We start from the raw sequence: 22690 nt of genomic DNA on the forward strand, positions 1-22690 counted from the left end.
CCTGGCTGTTGTAACGAGGACTAACCAGGAGCCAGGAGCACTAACGAACCAGTGGTATCAACTATGACCTGGATGACTGAGAATCTTCACAGACACTCACAATCATGTTCCACAGACTTTATTTCAGCCGACTCAGGACAGAGAATCTTGACGCAATCTTTGTACAACACTATTCCCTTCTTTGAAAACAAAAAAACAAACAACAAAAGTTATGTACAAAAATAAAGTATGTTAAAAAAAAAAACACACACAATGATACAATAACAAAAAACCTGTTAATAATGCTTATTTGTGGAGGGCTGCTATAAACAGTGACAGTATTCGTTTGAGTTTTAGTTTGCTTAACTATGCTGTGAGTTTGACAAAACCGCTCATGAATTTGATCATTTAATAAGAGGCCAGTAGCACCATTCTGTGGCTGGACATCCCGTCTTAGTGTTTCACATGAATAATGGGGCTCATTGCCTCCATGCAGTGCAAAAAGGAAAACAAAGAGAAAACAAAATATACCAACATCAACACCAACCAGTGAACACGTAACTCAGTCTCATTGAAAATAAAAATCCTGTACACTCTTCTCAAAATCTCTCACCAGGAGAACAATCAAATGCAACTCTTTCCATTATCATTGGATTTTCAACCGAGTAACATTTTCTTCCACATCCAAATTTTTTTTTTTTATCAAATTGCAGCTATGATTGGCTAAAACAATCATCTTAGCAGGCAAGATGCCTGACAAAAAACAGTCCAGCAAAACTAGCCAAACACCAACATACATTTCATGTCAACAAAATGTAATGACATTTTTCAAAAGGACACAAGATTTCTTCATTTCTACGGACAATTTCTGATGTGTTTTACATCATCTTAGTGTCAGGAACTAATATGGAAAACTTCATCCTTTTTCTATTTATTACAAAAAAATTTTTTGAATATGTTATTGTTATGTTCTCCAGGACCTGCACCACACATTTCCATCAACACAATTATTAAGTGTAAGCCAGCTGACTCACAGACAAGGCAAGAAGTGAAGGCAGATGAGCAGAAAAACAAATAGCAATGTAACAGAGTAAAACCATACTCAGGAGTCTGTTTAACATAAATATATAGCTTAGAAGCCTGCCATATATTGAGTTACAATTACATATCACGCATATTGACTATGATATAAAAACCATCTAACAAGCAACTTTGACTTTATTTTTTTCCTGTGCTGAGCTGACAATCAAAATCTTGCACATTATGCTGAACCAGTTTAAAAGTCTTTTGTTCTTAATTGCAATTTTGATTGTCACTTTTTGGGGTGTAAAGCACATGTTGGTTGCAAAGAGAGTGGATTTATTTTTTAACACCTCTGTTGGTCAATCAGAAGGATTTTACAGTCCAGCTTCAGTCGTTGTACAGGACTGACTATTGTATGTACTAATACCTCTTTAGTGATCACAGACAAGATGCAACATTGTTTTGTTGATACGTATAGCAGTTTTGGTGCATTCTAGGGACAGCTGGCTTGGTCATCTGAAACACTGAAATACAGTATAGCCATACATAACACAATAAAAGACACTTAATAATTCATTATACAGTGTATATACAATTCTGTTCAAAATGCTCAAGTTAACGGACTGTCATAATTCTGTCTTTTGGACTTTGTCTTGCGGCTGCTTCTTTCAAAAATTTATTTATTATATATCAAACACTGCTCTTTTATCCCTGTACTATTTAATTTATATCTTTGCTTTCCTACATAGCCATAGTGGTCAGGTGCTGATGCCCTAGAAGCCCCTTGCGCCCTGCTCCTGCCCCCGGGTGTCCCCCTCCGCTGCCATGGCCACAGTATTCTTGTAGGTTCTGACGCAACGTAACCAAAGCAGAGCCCAGGCATGCACGATTTTGAGCCAAGACGCCCCCAGGCAGCTGGAAGAGGACAGTTGCCACCCCAGCCATGCCGTCATCTGTAGGCTCTAGGGTGATGGGCCCCACCTTAAAGGTGGAATAGGAGAAGCCCATGAGCTGAGAGAGGAAGGGGTCAGAGCGGCAAAAGTGCTGGTAGCCGCTGTACGTGGATGGGTGGTGATGGTGTGAGGCCGGGGTGCCAGCTGTGGTGCTGGCATAGTGATGGGTGTTCAAGTAGTGCAGCGGCAGGTGCTGGCCGCCGTTGCCCCCTCCACCCAGGGTGATGTGATGGTGGTGGTGAGCTGTGGGTCCGGAGCCCGGGTCATGTTTGTAGGAGACAGCTCCTGCCCTGCCCCTCTGGCCCACCACCACTCCACCTAACTTGCTTGTGCGCGCATGAGCAAGCGATACAGTGCTGCCCCCCACCCCTCCACCAGCTGAAGGCAGGTAGATGAGCTGAGGCTCCTCCGGCTCAAGGTATATGGTGAGTTTAGCAAAGGGCCTCGACGCCATCTTGGTCATCTCCTGGATGTGACGACGCTGCTCCCGACGGAAGTCCAGAAACTGCTTCACCTTCCACAGGAGGACGCAAACAGACAGGAAGAGGAAAAAGCAGGAGAAGAAAACAGAGAAGAAGACAAAAAGATCGATGTGGGCTTGGTCCTGTCGCAGAAACAGCAGGCCCTGGGACTCTCCATGTCTCCTTTCAGTTCCCACACCTCTCAGAGCGATGTAGAAGCGACTGGATTTCAGGGAGTGCACCTCATGGGGGAAAGTGATGACTACACGATCTCGAACACCACGGACAATCAGCACCGTCTGTGGTTTCCACACAGTGATGTAGCTGATGAGTCCTTCAGCCCGCTCCTCCCTGATTTCTCTCTCTGCCACTGGGGGTTTTGCTTGAAGCTGCATTGGGTTACTGGAGTGCATGGAACTCCCAAGACTGGACGAGGAGTTGGCAAACACCTTTATAGGGGACGGAGGTGAATCCTTATCAACACCAGTCGTTGTCCCACGAGTCACCGATTCCTCCTCAATCTTGATGGTGTGAATCCCTGTGTACTGGTCCACATCCACAATGAAGGTGTCATGAGAGTTCGACACATACACCTCCACCTCACCAAACGTAACATCAATGGTGACCCGGATGTCAACATTGGTGAACTTTGGCTGTGCAGCGAAAAACACAGTGCGCCCCTTGGGCAGGTTGCGAATGGCGGGATCATGGAAGCAGTTGGTCTGGGACGTGGGGTCAAAGCAGCATTCTGCGTCCACGTTGAACTGACGGTAGCACTGACGCCCATTCACCGGCGTGCCATTGAAGGAGTCTTTGCACTTGGCACACTAAATACAGGTACAAAACAAAAACAATTTGAGCAAAAAGGAACAGAGCATAGTCAAACTTTTTTCTTAATCCCAAAAAAATGCTTTCATCAATGTAGAAAATGAAAATCCAAGGATGTATTGTGACACAGGCCAAGTGTAGAAAGATATGATGGTAACATTTTACAAAGTGAAACCCTTTTTACATATTTGAAATCATCTCTAGCATGAGCATACCTGTTGCGTATAGCAGTCTTTCTGAGGGCTGGTGAGACAGGAGGAGGTCTCTGTGTTGTTTTGGCAGGGGCAACCTGTGCCATCGGCTTCACACGTGTCTGCATGGCCATTACACTGACACCTGCAATGAAGAGGAGGAAATCCAAACAATAAAGATGAGAAATTCTAAACACTAAAAGAGAAGAAAATCAGAAGACTATAAAGGAGAAAATCCAAACACTTTCAGTCGGAGTTTTACTAATTATAGAGATTCAATAAGTATTTTTACTGATCAAAACATTAAATTAGACATGGTAAGGTAAAAGAAGAATCATCATTGTGTGTAGCAATAATGGTGGCTGTGGTAAAACATCCAGTATAATCAGCCTTTTTAAAACATTTAAAAGCCTTATGTTGTTATATGCAACATATAAAGGCTTTGTAATGTTGGTCACAGCTTAGAGGAGTCAATTGACTGCTAAACAGCAAACATTGACTCACTTGTCACACTTCCCATGCAGCAGGAAGTAGCCATTGAGGCAGCTCTCGCACTTGTCCCCCTTGCTGTTGTTCTGGCAATTCACACACACAGCATTCTCTTCCGTGGGACCCTCAGACACCCAGTTCTGAATCTGATAAAGGGACAAAGACAGATGAGTAGAGAGCAAAAACAAAGATGGTGTTCAAGATAAAGCACATTACTAGTGTGTTTGTTTTTACATGTAATCAGGAAAAGGCCACAAAGACGGCAGACACTTACGCTGTTGAGGTCCAGAGGGAAGAGGTGTGGGTTTTCAAGGGCTTTCTTATGTTCATCTCGGGATAAACACACAGCACTGTTTCCCCTGCAGAACTCCCGACATGGACGACAAGTGCCACCCCCCTTGGCAGAGCCCACAAACAGAGGCTTACACTTCTCACAGTGCTTACCCTGGACATGGGGGAAGTAGAAATCGTGACTAGTTTGCATGGGGGAAAAAAAAAACTTTGTTTACAGTATTTGCATGTGGTTTACTACAAGCACTTACTATAGTGTTATTGTGGCACTCAAGACAAACATCTGGCTTGGTAACACCAGCACAGTTGCTGTGTTTGTTGCAGCTGCACTGAGAGGAACAATTATCCCCCACAAATCCAAAGTGACACTGGCAAACCCCTGGGGACATGCAGGTGCCGTTCAGACAGCCTTGTGCACACACTGGTTCACACTGACCAGAAACACTATAAAAGGTGAAAAACAAGAACAGGAGATTTGGGTAAAGCTGTCCAGTTACTATGAAAAGCAATACTATCCTTTTGTATTCAGTCCCTGAGGCATAAAGGTAGACTTCAAATCTTACCTGCTGAGTATGTAACCGTGTTTGCAGGTACAGTGGTATCCCTGGGTAAGGTCGTGGCAGTCCTGGGTGCTGTTGCAGTGGTGATGACCGTTAGCACACTCATCCTCCTCTGGACAGTGGAGGAAGGACCAGCTGCTGTTTCTCAGGGGGCAAACGCCCTCACTAACACCTAGTGAGACAGGAATGGAGGAAGGTGAGTGAATCAGGGATGAGAAAGCATACATTTAGATTCACCTAAAATGTTCAAGTGAAAAATGTTCCACCCACCAATGCTCAATTTATTGAGTGCATCAACTGAATATGTTTCTCACCATCAAGTCCTCCTTGCAGGCAGCGTCCAGCCCCATTGCCTCCCCGAGTAGAACACCAACCACACTGAGGCCTGGCAATGCACTGGGAGCACTGGGTGAGCTGGGAGCACTGTGGAGAGCAAGAGTCTCCACCAGAGAGCAGGCGACCACACTGACCCGCCTCACATCGCAGGGGCACAAAAGACGGGCTCATGCACTAGGAGGAAGGGAGAGAGGTTAACTATATCTGGACATGCTTTTCATAAATAATTGACACAAAATACTTAAAATCTGTAAATTCAGGGTCATCTTACCTGCTGCAGAGCCATGCTCCACACACAGTGCTGCCAGCCCCCATCAGAGCCTCTGGAGCCCAGACAGAGGCTGCAGTTATGGAGACTGTGGCAGGGCGGAGGGCACGGCAGAGGGGGAGAAGACTCCACCTGCATGGGCGAGACGTTGAGCAGGGCGTAGCTGAAACACGTCCAGTCATAGGTAGGGTTCACACTCAGGATGCGCCTCGTCTCTCCTGCAGAAATCACAACTCAGTCAACCTTTTTTTATTAAGTGGAAAACATTTAGTGGAACAAAAATGGCCTAAATCTAGATAATGGTAACTCAGGGGAAATCTAAAGGGCTGTTTCATTTGAGCTGCACAACAATCTCCAAAATAACAACCCATACATATGTAGTTCTATACATTCCTTATGTACAAGGTGTGGTTATTGTCATCATTGAATTAAAGTTTGTACGTGGACATCTTATCTATTTTCAGTTATTAATAAAAAGAGCTCAAGAGATCATCAGCTCTTCAACACTATTGCCCGGACCTGTGCGTTTGAATTGGCGAGTCCACATGCATTTTCCAGAAGCAGTACACTTGGGGCAGTCGGATGCCTCACAGCTGGTCTCAGTGCAGTTGCTGGACAGGAAGATTTCTCTCTGGTTGATCCGACAGTCATGTTCAGATGTACAGCTAACAGAGCTGCTGATACACGCGCCCTCTGGACAGTTTGTGCACCACTTACACTGTAGAGCAGGCTGGGAAATTAAGTAAAGAACAGATTTTAGTTGACAGACAGGAGCATTCTCTCTTTGAGCAAGTGACTTACACTAGGGGGGTCGTATGTTACCTGTGATGGACTGGAGAATGTTTTAGGGTGTCGTGCGAGGCATTCACTGCAGGTCTTCAATCTACGGCATTGGTCTGGCTGGCGAGGGGTTGGTGAACAAGGAGACTGGCCAGTGAAGCAGCCCATTCTGATGGAGAGGGAGGGATGCATTTTATTTAGTAGATGCACGTAACTTTGAGCTCATTTATTTAGAGTTACCTTCAGACGATTGTTACCTCTCAGCAGTATCAGAAGAAGCACAGATTCCCCTACACCAGACGCAGCTGCCTGTAGTGGTGTTGCAGGCCTCTGGTGTAGGCAGCAGGGCACAGGGGTCAGAGGGCAAAGAAAGGGTTAGCAGTCTGCCCAGCGTGACACCATTGAAGCCTCCTGACAGGAAGACACGGCCAGCCCAGCTTGTCATGGCAAGAGACACTGAACAATTTACTGGATCTCCTACAGCCGAGACTGAAGGAAAGAAATGGAAAGCGGTTAGGTTATGGTTTGGTAAGTTATGATTCGAACACAACTAAATCAGCAGAAAGACATTAAGACAGTCACCTGGTTGTATCCAGGTGTTACAGTTGACTTGGTACAGAGACACTGAGTTACTGTAGTCTTCTACTTCCGTCCTTCCCCCGACAATGACCATGGTGTCTTTGATCAAGGCTGCAGCGTGGAAGAAACGGGACAGGGGCTGCGTAGCAAAGAGATGATACAGCAAGAATAGATGTTATCTGAATGTAATGGACTGATAGGATAATAGGATAGGAGAAATGCATGGCTTGTCTAATGTACTGGCCTGTAAGATGGGGATAGAGACTAGATGAGTTCGGCCTCTTACCTTATTACCCTGTGAGGGGACCAGCAGAGACCAGGTGAGGTTGGGGTAGTACAGACTGTAGAGCTCGCCTGAGGGCTCCACAGTCTCTACATGGAAGCGGTAGCCTCCAAAGACATAGATGGCATCAGTCTGCTCATGGTAGACTGCTGAGTGGCCATATAAACCTGATTGAAGAACAGGCAGAACAGAAGAGGAAAAAATGTTTGCTGCATCAGCCTTTGTGTTGTCTATTTTTTTAAACACACTTTCTAAATGTGTGGTATGGCAAATAAATTAATTGTGCTTGTTGAAGTGGTGCATAAGCCAATAGTTTATTAACCAAGGAAATGTTACCACAGTTAAAATACAAAAGGCCTCAGAAACCTGTAGGTGGTGTGCCAGTGTGAGGGGCAATGGTCCAATTTCCAGAATGAGGGCTGAACTCCAGCAGATGGTGGTTGAAGCCGTTCTCGGAAGAGTAACCTCCAATCAACAGCACAGAGGAATCTCGGCGTGCTGTTATAGTGTGGCCTGCCACTGGGGGAAGCACTGGGTTCTGTCAGAGGAGGAAGAAATTTTAATTTGTTGTAAATAAACTTTAGATAGATATTATATATCCAGATATTTTGTATTTCAATGATAAATCTAATCCTAACCTTGTGTTCCCTCCAGACTAAACTGCTGAGATTGAGACTCCAGGTATCCATGGCAACACCGTTTTGAGTGACACCGCCCACCACCAACATGAAGCTGTGACTGGCTCCATGGCCTCCAAAGCCAGAATCATAACTGGTCAGCAGTGCAGAGGCGTGGTGATAACGAGGGCTAGGAGTCGAGCCTTCTTCCACAGAGCTGGTCAACATTTGGGTCCAACGGCGCTCTGACACAGAATATCTAAACGGAACAGTGCCAAAATATGTTATTATGCACATATAGACAATACATGGGCTATTAACATACGCCTCAAAAAGTGGACATTAATACTACTCTGAAAAGTCTCAAGTTGCCCCTACCTGTAGACATTTCCCAGAATACCCTCTGACAGAGAGAGCCCTCCATACATCCAGAGGTTGCCCTGTGGTCCAGACACCAGAGTGTGGCCCATCCTGTGGAGGAACCTGTGGGCCTGGTTCTATAGAACAACAGTGAATATGAATGTGTGCTTGTGCGGTGTTGAATTCATGAATTCTGCATATTGAAATATTATATTATGTTATTGCCCCTACCAATGTCAGTTGTGTGTCCAGCAGTGTTTCCCAGACCAGGCTGTTGGAGTCCCGAGGAACAGAGCAGTCTGAGCCTGCCCAGCTGTCTGAGCACACACACACTCCCAGAGTCTGAGACGAACAGGATATGTTGGTTAGAAATCTAGGATTTGTTCTCTCCTCTTTTTATGAACACATCACAACTAACAGAGAGTAAATAAGAATAAAATCTGTTGTGCTATGGTACCCTAATACTAAAAAGTAGATTTTTGACATAACATCGATTCATGTGTTCCATGTGCCCAAAGGTAACTTGGAAAATAAAACCAAATGTAAACTTAATATAAATTGTCACAACTCATACTATATTACAAGCTCCTCTTCCTTCAGCGATTCCACAATCCTGAGGGCACATGGGCCGGTCGCAGTGGGGTCCACCATATCCCTCAGGGCACTGACAGAGTCCCCCTTGGCACTGTGCTCCGCCTGGACACACGGGTGACCCCTCTTCACCCTCATCAGAGCTCTGGTGACACTGCCGCACCCAGAAAGATGCGTTGAAGCCTTGAGGTTTGTTTGAGGAGACGTTGGCCTCAAAGTAGACAGAGATCACTCCTGGTGGTAAAAGAGAAAATACAATACATTGAAAGTGACCTTGTGACTTTTGACTCTGTCTTTAAATGCCCACTATTAAGTCCCCAAATTCCCTGAGGTTAAATAATCTGTTGGGTACTTGTACTGTTTAGAGGGATGTGTGGTAGCTCTCAAGTATAATTTAAACTTTTGCAGTGCGCCTGTAATGGAGGCAAAATGTTTATATCTGAATGAATAGTTGGTGGAAACCTGAGGTGGCCTCCACAGTGATGGGCTGAGTCCTTGTGGTGCCACAAAATGCTCCAATCAGGTTGTGATCTGAATGTACAACTCCATTGCCCAGGAAACGAGGAAGGCCATCAAACACGTAGACAAAAGAGCTCTGCAAAACAAAACATAGGGAATGCACGGAAGCAGTTATGCACAGAGAAATATGATGCTACAGCACAAGTAACATGTTCATTTGCTCGTGTGTATAGTGAGGTCAGATTTGTACTCACTTTACAATGTGTATGGGAGTCTGGGTTTAGAGTGAGGGCTACAGGGGGACACAGCTGTCTGGGCAGACAAGGTGCCAGGTTCTCAGTCACAGACAGGACCCACAAGCAATGAGAAAGTCCTCCTTTCCCCTCTGTGCCACTTCGCCATCCCAGAGAAGAGGAGAGGGGCATGGCAGAGGAGGAGGTGGAGGAGAGCAGCACAGAACGGCCCTGGCATTGGCGGTAGCATGTGCCATTGTTCCTATTGGAAAGAGAAAGTTGTCAGGATAAACAAGTTGCGATGAAAGGATCTGAAAACATAAAAATCACCCAAAATATTTTCCGTCTTTATCCATATCTTATTATAATCCTCATTCTTTGATTCAGACACAGAATAAATAAAATTGTGCATTGCACTCAAGGTGAAGCTCTCCTTACCTGGGGTCTCCATAGTAACCAGGCAGGCAGGACTCACAATGTGGTCCCTGAGTGTTGTGGGTGCAGTAGCACCGGCCTGTCTGGTTGTGACAGTATCCTTGCAGAGGGTCGCCATGGCCGTTACACTCACATGGCACGCAGCCGCCACCACCAGCCAGGGCTGAACCAAAGCTACCTGGACGGCAGTGCTCACAGTGGGGCCCTGTGGTCCAATCTGAAAGACAAGGACAAGAATGTCAGCAGAGTAGATTTGAGTTTAGTTTTATGAATTTTGAGTATGATAAATTTGCCTGGTTTAATAGGAGTTAAATACAAAACATGACTGAGAATACGCTATTGAAATGAGCCATCTATTAAGGTCTCACCTTGGCATTCGTCACATATTCCTGGTGCAGTAATACAGGTGGAATGGAAGTTGCAGCCACAGTCCACATCACATTCAACGCCACTGAGAACCAGAGTGGCAGGGTCGGACGTCCAACCAAGGGAACATTCACACTCAAAGCGGGGGCTGCCACTACACTGGCCCTCACGACACTCATTGTAGCAACTGTGGGAGGGGGGGAAAAAGTGGGGGTCAAAAGCAATTCTGATGGTTATATGGGAAAGGAGAAAAATATTTTTAGGTTAAGAGAGTGATGGATGAATCTACAGAGGAACACATTTGTAGGTGAAGACTCTTACGTCTGGTTGCAGTGCAGTGTGCCATCCCCTGTGTATCCCCTCTCACAGTGGCACTCATAGGAGGTGGGAGTGTTGATGCAGGTGGCGAAGGGGTGACAGTTGTGGAGACCCAGCCTGCATTCCTCTACATCAGGGCAGGTGGGGTACGACCAGATCGCATCTTGCTCTTCGTCATCCAAGTGCTCCAGCTCCATCTCCATTTCCAGGGGTCGAGGTGGGGCTGAGGTCTGGGGCTCAGGGCTGGAAAAGCAGGGCAAGGAGACGTGAAGATGAACAGGTATACTATTATCCATTTATCTATCCATCTCTTTTGTTATGGTTTGCAACATAAAGCTGGAGTGCATTCTAAGGTATGTGAAGGTTGCAGAAAGTAAAATCCCACTGTTTTTAATACACATGAATTATTTATTTTTCAAATTAATATAATTAATAACATTTTTATATTGTCTCTCAATATAGACTGTGACCAGTGGATTTTATGTATTGAAGAATCTTGCAAATGTTTATCAAAATAATCAGGAAAATTAACTGCTTATGATTTATTATTGATGCTTCTTGTTATTTCACTATTCCTCTTGCTGCTGTAACACTGCAAATATCCCCACTGTGGGATTAATAAAGAATTATCTTATCTTTAAACTAAATACTTATTGCATTTTTTCATATTTAACTTGGAGTAATTGATTAGTAACAAACAAGTTATGGACCCCTTCCCCTTCCAAAGACTGGACCACCATCCTCCCACAATATTTAAATTATAAACATACCCCTATAATAAAAGCCATATGCTTAAAGACGGCTTACTGCATCAGGTCATAAAAATGTAATAAGAGATATCTTACTTTGCAGCCCGTGCTTCAGCCACAGCCACACTGCAGTTATACACCGAAGGGTCATCTATTCCTGCCCAGTCTCCCCTCAAACATCTGAAAAGGTGGAAAACATGAAATAAATACAAGAAAATCACAATAAAAACAATGACTATTAACATATCAGCAACTTGATAATAAAAAGGGATTTATAAATTAGTCATTCAAATCAGGAGTGTTGGCTCTATATGTTTTTTTCTCTGTACAGTGTGCTTATCACAGCGTTGTTAAGTGTTTGCCATACTTACTTTCCAATTGTGGGATTGTTGTAGTCACCACACCAGCCACACTGGAATGTCCGCAGACAATCTGTGCACACATTCAAAGCTGAACACTGCTTACACTGTGGAACCGAATGAACACTGAGGAGAATGAGAATAAGGAATATTAGATTATTGATATAAGGTTCATTTCAACTTACTGACTAACAAAAAAAAATTCATAAATGCACACACAAAACTTTATTTATTTTTACATTCTTTATCTTCTTTCTGTTCAAGTAATGTGAGTTTATGTGTTCAAGTTTGAATCATCAAAACTAACAGGAAAGCAGGTAACTTGTATGTGCAAATACTTATTCTGTGTATTATGTGTATCAACTAAAAATAAAACACAAAAAAGCCTCATTTTACCTGTCGTACCAGTCCCTGCACTCTCCATAGGGGTACTTTGTGAGGTAGGCGGCAAAATAGAAGCAGGCCTGGGCTGACTCACACCATGCACACTGGCTGGAGTTAGAGAGGCACTCACCACACGTCTTTCTCCTTTGCAAGACAAAAAGATGACCAGAGAGGGTAGGACAAAAAGGTTGAGCTGTAGGTTCTTACTTGTAATTACCTGTGTTAAAAATATAGCTTTTCAACTCACTGGTTGCAGACTTTAGGACACCCTCTTGGGTCACGTATGGAGCCATCTAGTCTTCCCCGTCGACTGCACTGGTAGTCGCCTTTCTTGCTGGAGTTTATCTGCCATTCGCAATAAGGGTCCTGCAGGCCAAAGTTAGTATGGCTCAGAAATACAACTGCTGCAACTTAAGTTATTTAGCAAAGTGACATTCTATGTTAAAACTTTTTTAAGTGTTATCCGTGATTTACCTGAGTACAAGCGGAGCAGTCTCTGTACTCCTCACACAGGGTACAGTGCTGGGGTGCCAACAGCAGATGGCGCTGACCTTCTATCTTGCCTTCCTCCTTCTCTCCCTCAGGGCAGGGCTCGAGATCTGGACTATCACGCAGCAGGCAGCGGGACAAAGACGGGCACCAGCCACAAGACTGATCGGACAGACAGGCCAGACAGGACATGTACCCTGAGCAGAAACCTGAGCGGTAAGGCTCCAAGAACAGGAAGGAGATCTCCTAGAAGGAGAGCAAATTATGTGGATATGAGGTAGGATATGAGTTTGTTTCTAGAGAAGGAATCTCATTGAGCAGAAATGTACATTTATGTAAATGTACAATTTACATTTTTTTTAATGCAGGTTAAAGCTCTTTGCTTTAGTGGATAAGCACAGGTAGAACAGGTGTCAGTACTCACACTTCCTCCAGGCAATGTTCTGTTCCATATCAGGGCCATCTCACTGGTCTGTCCTGAGCCTGAGTTGTTAAGGTAGCCCTCAGCCTGAACAAGGTAATGGTTGCCCCTGGTCAGGTTGGAGAACAGTTTACTCCCATCTGTGCGAGCCAGCAGCTTCAACTCCTTCTCCTGCTGGGCTGCCCAGCGACCCACCACCTCCTGCTCGATGCATAGAGAATTACAGGAAAAGAAATTATATTATTGGAAATTCTATTAATAAGAATAATGTAATATTTATTACAAGGCTGTGAATTAAAATTTGAATTAAAATAAATGTACAATCTATTACACTATTTCTCCACATTTCAATTCACTATTGTGCGTGTTTAATTTTTGGGGAACACTTAAGCATCGAAACTGTCAAGAGACATACAGTCTGGCTGTCAATTAAGGTAGATCCAATCCATACTACAGCAGATATACAGGGAGGTATTTGTCCTGTGCTGATTGTGGATAACTGCGTTCCAATTGTGACAATGTTATTCCAGTGGTAATAAAATCAAACTAAAATATGTCCAGTGGAAATTACAAAAAAATAAAAAATAAAAAAATAAAAAAATAAATGAATCTGTGGAAACTTTTCAATTTCAAATGTGCAATTTATTTAAAAATCATCAGCTTGTGTTGACATGCACGTTCCCTCACCAGTTGGCTGGAGTTGGGCCCTGATGCCATTCGAGCCTCAAAGTGGAGCCTCTGGATGCGAGCCCACATGGAGACGGTCTCAGTGGGAGCGGGCGCAGGCGGAGGCCCCCCCCACAACGGGTGGATGAAGCCCCTGAACTGCAGGGCTACGTCCATTTCTGTGGTGGGGCTAAGGATGATGGTGGTGCTGCGGAGGATGGAAACCTGGCGAAGGGGTGAGGAGGATGGAGGGTAGTGGAGGATGGATGTGGAAGTGGAAACACATCAACAGAAGCACTATTCTCTACAAACTGCTCCACAAGCTTGACAAACTACTTGAAAAAAGGAATCTTCTCTATGAGCGAAATGCAAGACAGACAGCAAAAAAGATCAAAAGAGAGAAGTGAGCTTCGGAGTCAAGAGGTTAAAAAGCCAAGAAAACAAGGTAGAAGTGAACAAAAAGAGAAACAATCATAAAGTTGGAGAACTGCAGTGGAGTCAAAGCGTCAAAGTAATGTTCGAGGCAGGAAGGAGGGATAAGTATAAGCAGAGAGGGAAGTAGTTACAACCACAACTAGCACAGTTAGCACTTGAGATTTGGACTCCGTACCTTGTCAGGCTGGGAGTCGTTGCGGGGGTGCTGGAAGGTGAGCAGGTGCAGTCCCGGGACATAGTTCTCGGTGCGACAGGAGTGGAGGGAGGTTAGGAAAAGGGTACGCTCCCCCCACCAGCCGTACGCCCCTGAGATCTGGTCCACACGGCACGCACTTCGCTCTGTGAGACCGAGAGGGAGAGGTCAGCACACAAAGAACACATCTGACCTCTTAATATCTCATAATACAGCAGTTTCCTAAAGTGTACTACTGTACTGAAACAAGTCTGTTCTGTGACTTTTGTGTGACGTGTGTTCAAAAAAAGAGAAAAAATGACATGACCTCACTGCACCAAAGGAAGTATGCGATTGGACAGACAAGTCAAATCATGGTCTGAGTAGCCTGTCCATTCTCAACTGGGTGTAGTCAAGTCACTGTGCTCTAACTCTGAAACACGCCCAACATGAGTCTAGTCCCTCCCATGTCAACTCCCAACATCTATTTTTTTTTTTTTCCCCAGTCTGAGGCTTAGCCCTTCTCTTCTGCCCTCCTTCCTCCCTCCCTGGGTCTCACCTGACACTGGTAGGCAGGACTCATTCTGAACACACCAGCCAAATTCCCCAGGGGCACGGGCCAGAGAAGCTGGAGTGCCACTGAACACCAGACAGGATTGGCAATCAGACAGGAAGCGAGCCAGGCCCAGGCAACCAGTACTGCCACACTGTGAACACAAAACAGGGACTATAAACTGCAACGTTAATCCTGACAGATATATATACATACAGGCACATCAAAGGGAAACAAATATTTTGGGTGTCTCCCAACGTGGAAATGGATATAACAACCACAAGGCTGTGCAGGGGGAAGTGTTACCGGATTAGTGGGCTGGTACTCTCGACAGCGGCCTTCACACCAGCTGCACTCCGGGTTCTTAAGGCACATACTTTCATCTAGCGCCTCAGCACAAACAGCGTCCTGGTAAAGCAATGCACACACACAAACACACTGGTTTTAACAATTTAGTTATCCATAATTAGTCTTGTTCAACATAACTTTCTCATCCTTTCTCCCATCAGTCTTTTTACAGTCTTCCCAAAGAGACATGACTTTCTGTTCCCTTGTCTTCTGACACTCACCCTGTCACCTTCATCACTACTGACGAACAGTGGAACTTTGTAAGCCACCAGGTCTCCACGGGCAACACCGCTGTAACCCCCGGCAACCAGCAGCACTCGTCCCTCCATCACAGCAGCAACATGTGAGTATCGCCCCCTCACAGCATCCCCATCTATGATAAAGATGAAACTTTTGTAGGCACTGAATGTGCAGAACAATCAAGAGTGTGTGACAGACGACACAGTATAAAGGAACTCACTGAGTGACCATCTCTCTCCCGCAGACACCCATTGGTGACAGCCCAGATGGTAAAAGAAGATCTCCTCGTCATAGCACTTCTCCTCCTGGTAGTGAATATGGACGTTCCCCCCTGGGAGGGAAAGGCAGGAAGAAAATAGATAAATACATGCCGGACAGAACCGATTAAAATAGATTACGTCTGCTAATTTTCTGGATGCTCACCGTAGACCACCATGTAGTTTCCAATGACAGTGGCTGAGTGGAAAGCTCTCTCTCTGGGGCCTGTTGCTGGGAAACGGGAACGGAACGATGTCCAAAACCGCCTGTCCACGTGGAATACGTCGGTGCTGTTCACCCTCACACTGAACCTTGTGAAAATATACAGCAAGTGCAGTTGACATATCTATAGAACAGGGGTATTCAATTAGAATTCAAAGAGGTCCAGTTAGAGAAAATTTCCCAAAGCAAACGACTAACCTGCGTTTTCATTCAGGGCCAGAAAGTACAGTTGTATAAACATATTAGTTTTTAGTCAACAACTGACAAAATTTCAACAATATTAAGTTTTCACATCAAACTGGAGGGATAATAAATAATAACTACTCTAATAATAAATTCTAAATTTAAGTAAACTAAAATAAAGTGTGTAATTTTTAGAAAAAATTAAATAAAAAGTGTAGCTTGAAGTGATAAAGTGTAGTCTTAACCAATTTTATAATAAACACTTCACACATCTTAGCAAATGAGCAGCTGTAATGCCTCCTCTTCTCTTTCATTCCCTCTTACAGAGCTACCACTTTCCTACTTTCTCTTGAATGAGAATCAGTGAGAAACGGGAGATCTAACTTGTCCTGCCAGCTAGGATTGGAGATATATGAGATATTCTGGTTCTGCCCGTGGGAAATAGAAAATAGAAATGCTCCGTCACAAGGTAGTAAGTCTCAATAATAGATTCTGTAGGTCAGCGGTCCGGAGAGGACAGCGTCTGGGTCCGGATCCGGACCGCGGTCCGCCTATTAGTGACCTCTGCTATAGAAGATGCTGTATACTTTATTTACTTGTTGGAATTATTCTCAAAATGTTATTTGGGTAACCACTTGTTTTATTATTTTAAATAATTTCTACATCTGCTTTTATTATCTTTATCTTTTACTGGAGTACAAGTTTTCCTACAGCAATCCCATTTTATCTAATCTAATGGGGCAAATAGTTTAGAATTCACTGTGTAAAGAATCTGAAATATCATACCTGCAGTCCCCAAACAAATAGAGATACACACAAATAGAGATACACTCCAAAACTGACTCTATAACTATCCAGCCAGAAAGTCGACAAAGAGCACGGCTGCAGGATCTCAACAAGTCAGCAAAATCAGGCAGGCAAAGTGCTCGGCTTCTAAAATGCTCCCTGTTGGGTATGCCGTGCAGAGGACGCAGAGAGATTTGCCTGGTAGTGGAGGCTCAAAAAGGACAAATTAACAAGTCAACAACACGGGACAGGCAAAACTCTCTACTTCTGAAATGCTTCCAGAGGGATTTAAAGCTGCACAGATGTGCAGGTTGTTTTGGTTGTGTGGTGTGGTTTTATTTTATTTATGTTTTATTTATTTAGGATATTTAAAAAAATTTTTTGGACACTTTCAATGTGAAATTTAAAAAATAAAATACTGTAGCTCTCTTAAAGGGTGTACTTGCATTATACTATTGTATTATTGTTAAATAAGTGGCAAAAGGGTTTAAAATTACAATAATACTGTTTATCGCAATTATTTCTGGGACAATATATCATCCAACAAAAGTAGTTATCGTGACAAGTGAGAGTTGTGTACAAAACATTGACACACGAATGCCAGGTCCATATTTTCCCTTGGTTTTGCCTACTGGCTATGTGTGTATTACTGTATCCACTATGCTCATGCATGAGAGGGTGTGTACCTGGCAGTGGTAGGCCTGTGGCCTCCGTAGACCAGCAGTGTCCTGGATGGGCTGTGGAACACCATGGAGTGGCCCGCGGTGGCCGGGGGCTTCCCACCGGTAGGCTGAACAGCCTCCCATCGTCCAGAGCCATGCAGGCCAAACCGATACAGAGAAGATGAAAACATATCCTCCTCAGTGCGACCTGGGAAATAAACAGAGAGAAAAAGGAAAGATGCTGATTAAGTATGATATTTCTCAATGGATAACGTACAATCCAAACACAGAGTGGAAGGTGACAGTATAATGTGAAACCCACCTCCAAATACATAGAGATAATTGTCTACTACAGCTGCAGCGTGATTGGCCAATTTAGGAGCACTTTGTGAATTTGAAAAGCCAAGCTGTTGCCAGTCATCGTGGAGTGGCCGATACATCCAGACATCACTGGCCAGGGAGCCACTGGCTAGTTCTCCTCCAAAGATAACCATATTACCCATCCATTCTACTGCTGTGTGGGAATGACGAGCCACCTGACAACATAAGAGCCAACCAGTGCAGAAAAGAAGTGAATGAAAATGAAAGGTAAATTAATAAATGTGAGCAACATGTACACAAAAAACAGGTTTGGGGGAAATCAAGTTTTAACAGAACATATATTTCTATCAACAGCAATAACCTAATTACTTGTTTACATGGCATTTGAAGAATCAGGTTACAGCACAAGGCTGATATTGACCAACTTGCGTACATAAACAGAGACAAAAGACACAGTATATGAGATGCAAGACCAGGAAGAAGCAAAAACTGTGTGTGTGTGTGTGTGTGTGTGTGTGTGTGTGTGTACATCCACAAACCACTTACAGGAGAGTGACCATAAGACCTGCTTTCCCATTGGTTAGATGAGAAGTTATATTTGATCAAGTCACCAAGAGCTCTGTTCAGGTCAAACCCTAGGGGAAAGGAAGTAAAAATCACATCAACCAGGGCTGGAGTGGTAATCTGGCATACCGGGCAAATGCCCGGTGGGCTGACGCACCTTTGGGGCTGATGGAACATAAATTATTTATTTATATAGGCCTAACTGTTTTTAAAAAATGGGACAACGATTGGCCCATAAAGCATGGACAGCGGCCCATTGGGTAATTTTCTATACAGACATTGGGCTGGCCCAATCACATCTCTTACTGGCCCCCCACCATCTGCCCTTTGTTTTTTGCATTGCGGGCCAAAAAAAAAAAAAAAAAAAAAACATTCTTCAGACGTCTGCAGCCAAATACTTGAAGGAGTAAAGGCGAGCCATGGCCAATGCCAGGCAGAGAAGGAGGCTGTGTTAGCAGAGCAGAGTGACAAAGTGACAGGGCTAAATGCGAGAGAGCAGGAAGAGAGTGGAGGTGGAGAGGAAAGCATGGAGTAGCTCAACCTGTAGTGAGGGAGCAGGGAGGGAGGGTCATTTACACTGGGGACACTGGGGACATGTAGCCACCACTTTTTGAAAGCATTTGTTAAAAATGTTCTGAAAAAAACAAATAAAAATGCTATGAAAAAGGTTTATTTGCACAATAAGCCTGCAATGCAATGTAAATATAGAAGAAAACTCTGCGTTATCCAAAAAAAGTAACTTAAGCTAAAAAATAATAAGCTACTGATTACTGCATTCTATTATATTTTTATATTGTGAATTGTCACCTGCCAATTTTGTGCTTCCCTTAATAAAGACCACCATAAATTGGAGCAGAAAATGTCTCCAGAATGCAGGAAATTAAGTGTTTAATGCTCAAAATCTTCTGGGGGAGGACACCCAGACCCCCCAATCAAATATTTCATCAACAAAAATTTTTTCTAAATAGTAGCCATATTAAACAATATTCTTGTCATATAGTCATGGCCACCAATCTTGTGCAATGTCTCAGTGTTTCCTCACACCCCTAATCTGACCCCCTAAATGGAAGAATGGTGTCTTGGTGAGGGGTGTCCGATCGATTTTGGTGACATCAAACCCACTGATGTCATTAATCATCAAAAACACTATCAGATATAGTAGAGTAAAAGTAAAAAAAATGTATAATTAATATTGTAGTTGTTTCAAATCGAACCCTTAAAATATAAGTTCTTTGTAGTTCTAAATAGTGTGCAAGTACAAGTTAGAGTTTAACAAATCTGCTGGAGAATGAAGGACCATTAAGTTGCTGCAAATGTGTTGAGAGGGGGTGTTCACAAATCTTAAAACAACATCTGTGGAAATTAAGTGTCACTCTCACCGCCAAACAAGTACAAGGCTCCAGTGGAGGACAGGTACACGCCAGCAGAACCCGTCCTGGGAGGCGTGTAGGGGTTTTCCTCACTCACACGCCACCACTGCCCTGCACCACTGTCGTTATGGAAACCAAGCTGGCAGCTGTGACCCAGGAAGCCTGGGTTACACACACAGCGCTCTCCTTTCTGAGACAAAACATGGAGAATTTCTCTGTTAAAGGCAGGAATCTGTGTGTGTGTGTGTGTGCGTGTGTTTGTATTTCCTACTCTTACCTTGTCACACTGGCCATTCACAGAACACGCCTGGGAGCACAGAGGGGTCGTACAAGCTGCTCCTCCCCAACCCTGATGGCAGTGGCACTTCAATGTAGAGGAATCACAGCGTCCGTGACCGCCACAGGCTCCAGGGCACAAAGAGAAGGTGTAGGTTGCATTGAAGCCAAGGAGGTTGTAATTAGCATCACTGAAGAGATGAAGCAGCATCTGGAGCAAGGAAATTAAATAACAGACACAAAGTTAACGTTAACGTTGCCATAGAATGCTTTAGGATTTCTTTTTTTAGGTGTGAATTGGTTACCTTGCCAGACTTGGCTTCAATAGGTTGAGGCAGTGTGTTGCCACTCAGACTGGCTAGGAGAGGGCTCTGGTAGGAGTCTCCATCATAGACAAACAGGTAGTCATATGTACACTCAGTGTCCATAAAGGTGAAATTTAAGACAATGCGGTGACTGCTGTTGGGAGCTGGAAGATGTACAAAAGGTGGGAAATATCAGTGAGAGTAACTGACAGTCTGCAAATTACTTGTTTCATCTCCAATTTCCTGTACACAAGATCTTAGCACATTATACCTTTGATAAGCCACTCGCAGTTCCCATTGACAGAATAGTTTCCTGGACCATCTGTGACATAGCCTGGTGGTCCCCTCAACACGTGCCTGTGGCCCTTGCAGTCCCCTGCCTGGCACACAGGCAACTCAGCCAACAGCAGAACCACCAGGATGAAGGAGACAGGGAGGGGGGAGGCCATCACTGGCACCACCTGAATGATGGGAAGAAAAAAGGTTAAAGAGAATAATTTGGTGTTGGTCCTAATACAACACTTTACCACCACAAATATGCAGCAGCATCATGCAGCAAATGCGGACCAACATCCTAAATTTCAGTTGGGTCAAGCACTTAATCTACCACACAACAAAAATAAACTATGTCAGCAGGATATAGAGGATTATTTCTATGTAAATCCAGAGTCTACTAACACTATTTCGTGTGGCCTTAGCAGTCCCCTGCCTGTTTACATAATTCTCTTTCAGACTGATCTCAGGGCAAGATTTTAATTTAAGTATGGATAAACCTTCTGCAAAGTGCAATGTCATTCACACTGCAGAAGCAAACTCACATAAAAGTGGCTAAATTACAAAATTCACTTCTCAGAGGACACCTCTGGAAAAATACTGATTACTGAGCTAACATCTGTTAGCCGTATGTAAATTAACGTTACAGTAACGTTAGCTCACTAACGTTCACAGAGCACCAATCTCACAAACATAACAGTAACGTTAACGTCACACTACGGTCTTTTACACATGTAGTGTTATATGCAAACACTGCTATACTTTACACCAACATAGCGTTTATTAATTGCTTACATCATTCTCACATCCAACTAGCTAAAAGGATAAAGTAAGTAGTATCAGCAACAAGGTGCTCTCAACAGACTATCACAACAAAGCTAACGGAAAAGCTTGCTAAGCTACCTAGCCGAATAACGTTTACAGCCATGGGCCGTTAGCTGGCTAACGTTGGTTTGTATATTTGCATAATGGTACTCACCAGTTCCCGTCTCTTTGGTCCCATGGTAATTCACATTTTCGGTGACCCTTTAACGCTAGCTACCACATCAGCTAACTTGTCGTTTGTGAGTGCACAAAACTGACAGCTAAATTAGCTTGTAGCTTCTGAACCACCGCAGAGGACAACTGACTGGGTCTACAAGACAGTGGTCTGCTAGCTTGTTAGCTACGGCTAACGTTAAGCCAAATCCAGATGCGCAATCGTCATTGGATGAAAAATCTACCAGGATAAGTCATTCTTGGGAATAATTCATCACTGTGAGATATATGTATCTAAAACCGGGCCATTACACTAGTAAGAAATGCTGCCCGCTAACAACGAAACATTTTGTCCGCATCGACCCGATCCCTGCAGTCCATGGTGAGACTGATGCCCGTTGTTTTGGTGTTCCTGGCTGGCTAGCAGCGACCGATGGTTGCCAACACAAAAGACAGCGCTGCAAATAGCATGTCCCACCACTGCCATCCAGTGGAGATGGGAAAAAAACGGTCAAACATCTGGAGATGATGTTAAACAGAGACGTTTTATATAGCCTATAAGGAACTTTGTGTTAAACCACTCAGAGACAATAATATATTGCAAAAGGCCGTTTTTATACCTTCGTTATGCACTGTACAACTATCCTCTGAATTTCCTGCAATTCTATCTATGCAAATATCCAATTTACAGGGCAATACTCTTTCCATTATAAAATGAAAAGTAAAGTATGTCCATATACTATATCATATACATAAACACCACTTCATGTATTTCCATTCAATGCTTATTTCTCAGCACTATTTATAATATTTACAATTTACAGAAACACTATCTGTATACAGAAATGTTGTAAACATGTTGTTGGCTATTGTTTGAGCATAATAGTTCTGTTTGTGTTTACATATCTTTAGTTTTGTTGTCCTGTAAATTGTTTCTGAAACTGTGTGTACATTTAGAGCATCCAAGAACCAGAGTCAAATTCCCTGTATGTGGACAGATGCTTGGCCAATTTAGCTCATTCTTAGAATTGCAATTTGAATAGATGGTCAACATATATCAAAGTATGATTCACTCAAAATACTTTTAGTAACTTTTAAATCTTTTGTTACAACAATTAACTACATGCAATCTAATCATCTGTCAAGGCATATTCCTCCCAATTAATTATGATTACCATGTAGTCTTTATTCACATATGTGCCACAAGTTCAGACTTTCCTTGACTTGTAATTACTTATTGTTTTATGTGGTTCTAATTAATGAAACAAAACAAATC

General features: G+C 43.6%; 1 protein-coding gene across 1 annotated transcript; it reads right to left on the minus strand.

Annotated features, from left to right (window-relative positions):
* Window positions 1–102: 102 nt before the first annotated feature.
* Window positions 103–21827, minus strand: megf8 (multiple EGF-like-domains 8). Its single transcript, XM_046044243.1, has 44 exons — window positions 21416–21827; window positions 20435–20624; window positions 20164–20327; window positions 19860–20069; window positions 19592–19772; window positions 18195–18283; window positions 17650–17863; window positions 17352–17535; window positions 15640–15785; window positions 15437–15547; window positions 15198–15349; window positions 14935–15036; window positions 14635–14782; window positions 14079–14242; window positions 13490–13693; window positions 12806–13003; window positions 12367–12627; window positions 12140–12258; window positions 11905–12036; window positions 11521–11634; window positions 11246–11329; window positions 10404–10643; window positions 10085–10269; window positions 9720–9933; window positions 9303–9543; window positions 9052–9184; window positions 8573–8823; window positions 8230–8340; window positions 8017–8135; window positions 7660–7897; window positions 7388–7559; window positions 7025–7188; window positions 6742–6877; window positions 6417–6648; window positions 6202–6328; window positions 5899–6109; window positions 5383–5597; window positions 5090–5285; window positions 4779–4947; window positions 4467–4659; window positions 4199–4369; window positions 3940–4070; window positions 3460–3580; window positions 103–3243 (listed from the first exon to the last, which is right to left on the minus strand). Exons 1-44 carry the CDS (start codon window positions 21437–21439, stop codon window positions 1744–1746), a joined length of 8661 nt encoding a protein of 2886 aa, XP_045900199.1. The 5' UTR covers window positions 21440–21827; the 3' UTR covers window positions 103–1743.
* Window positions 21828–22690: the final 863 nt, after the last annotated feature.

This window comes from Micropterus dolomieu, linkage group LG03 (genome assembly GCF_021292245.1).
Source record: "Micropterus dolomieu isolate WLL.071019.BEF.003 ecotype Adirondacks linkage group LG03, ASM2129224v1, whole genome shotgun sequence".
Classification (NCBI taxonomy): Eukaryota; Metazoa; Chordata; class Actinopteri; order Centrarchiformes; family Centrarchidae; genus Micropterus; species Micropterus dolomieu.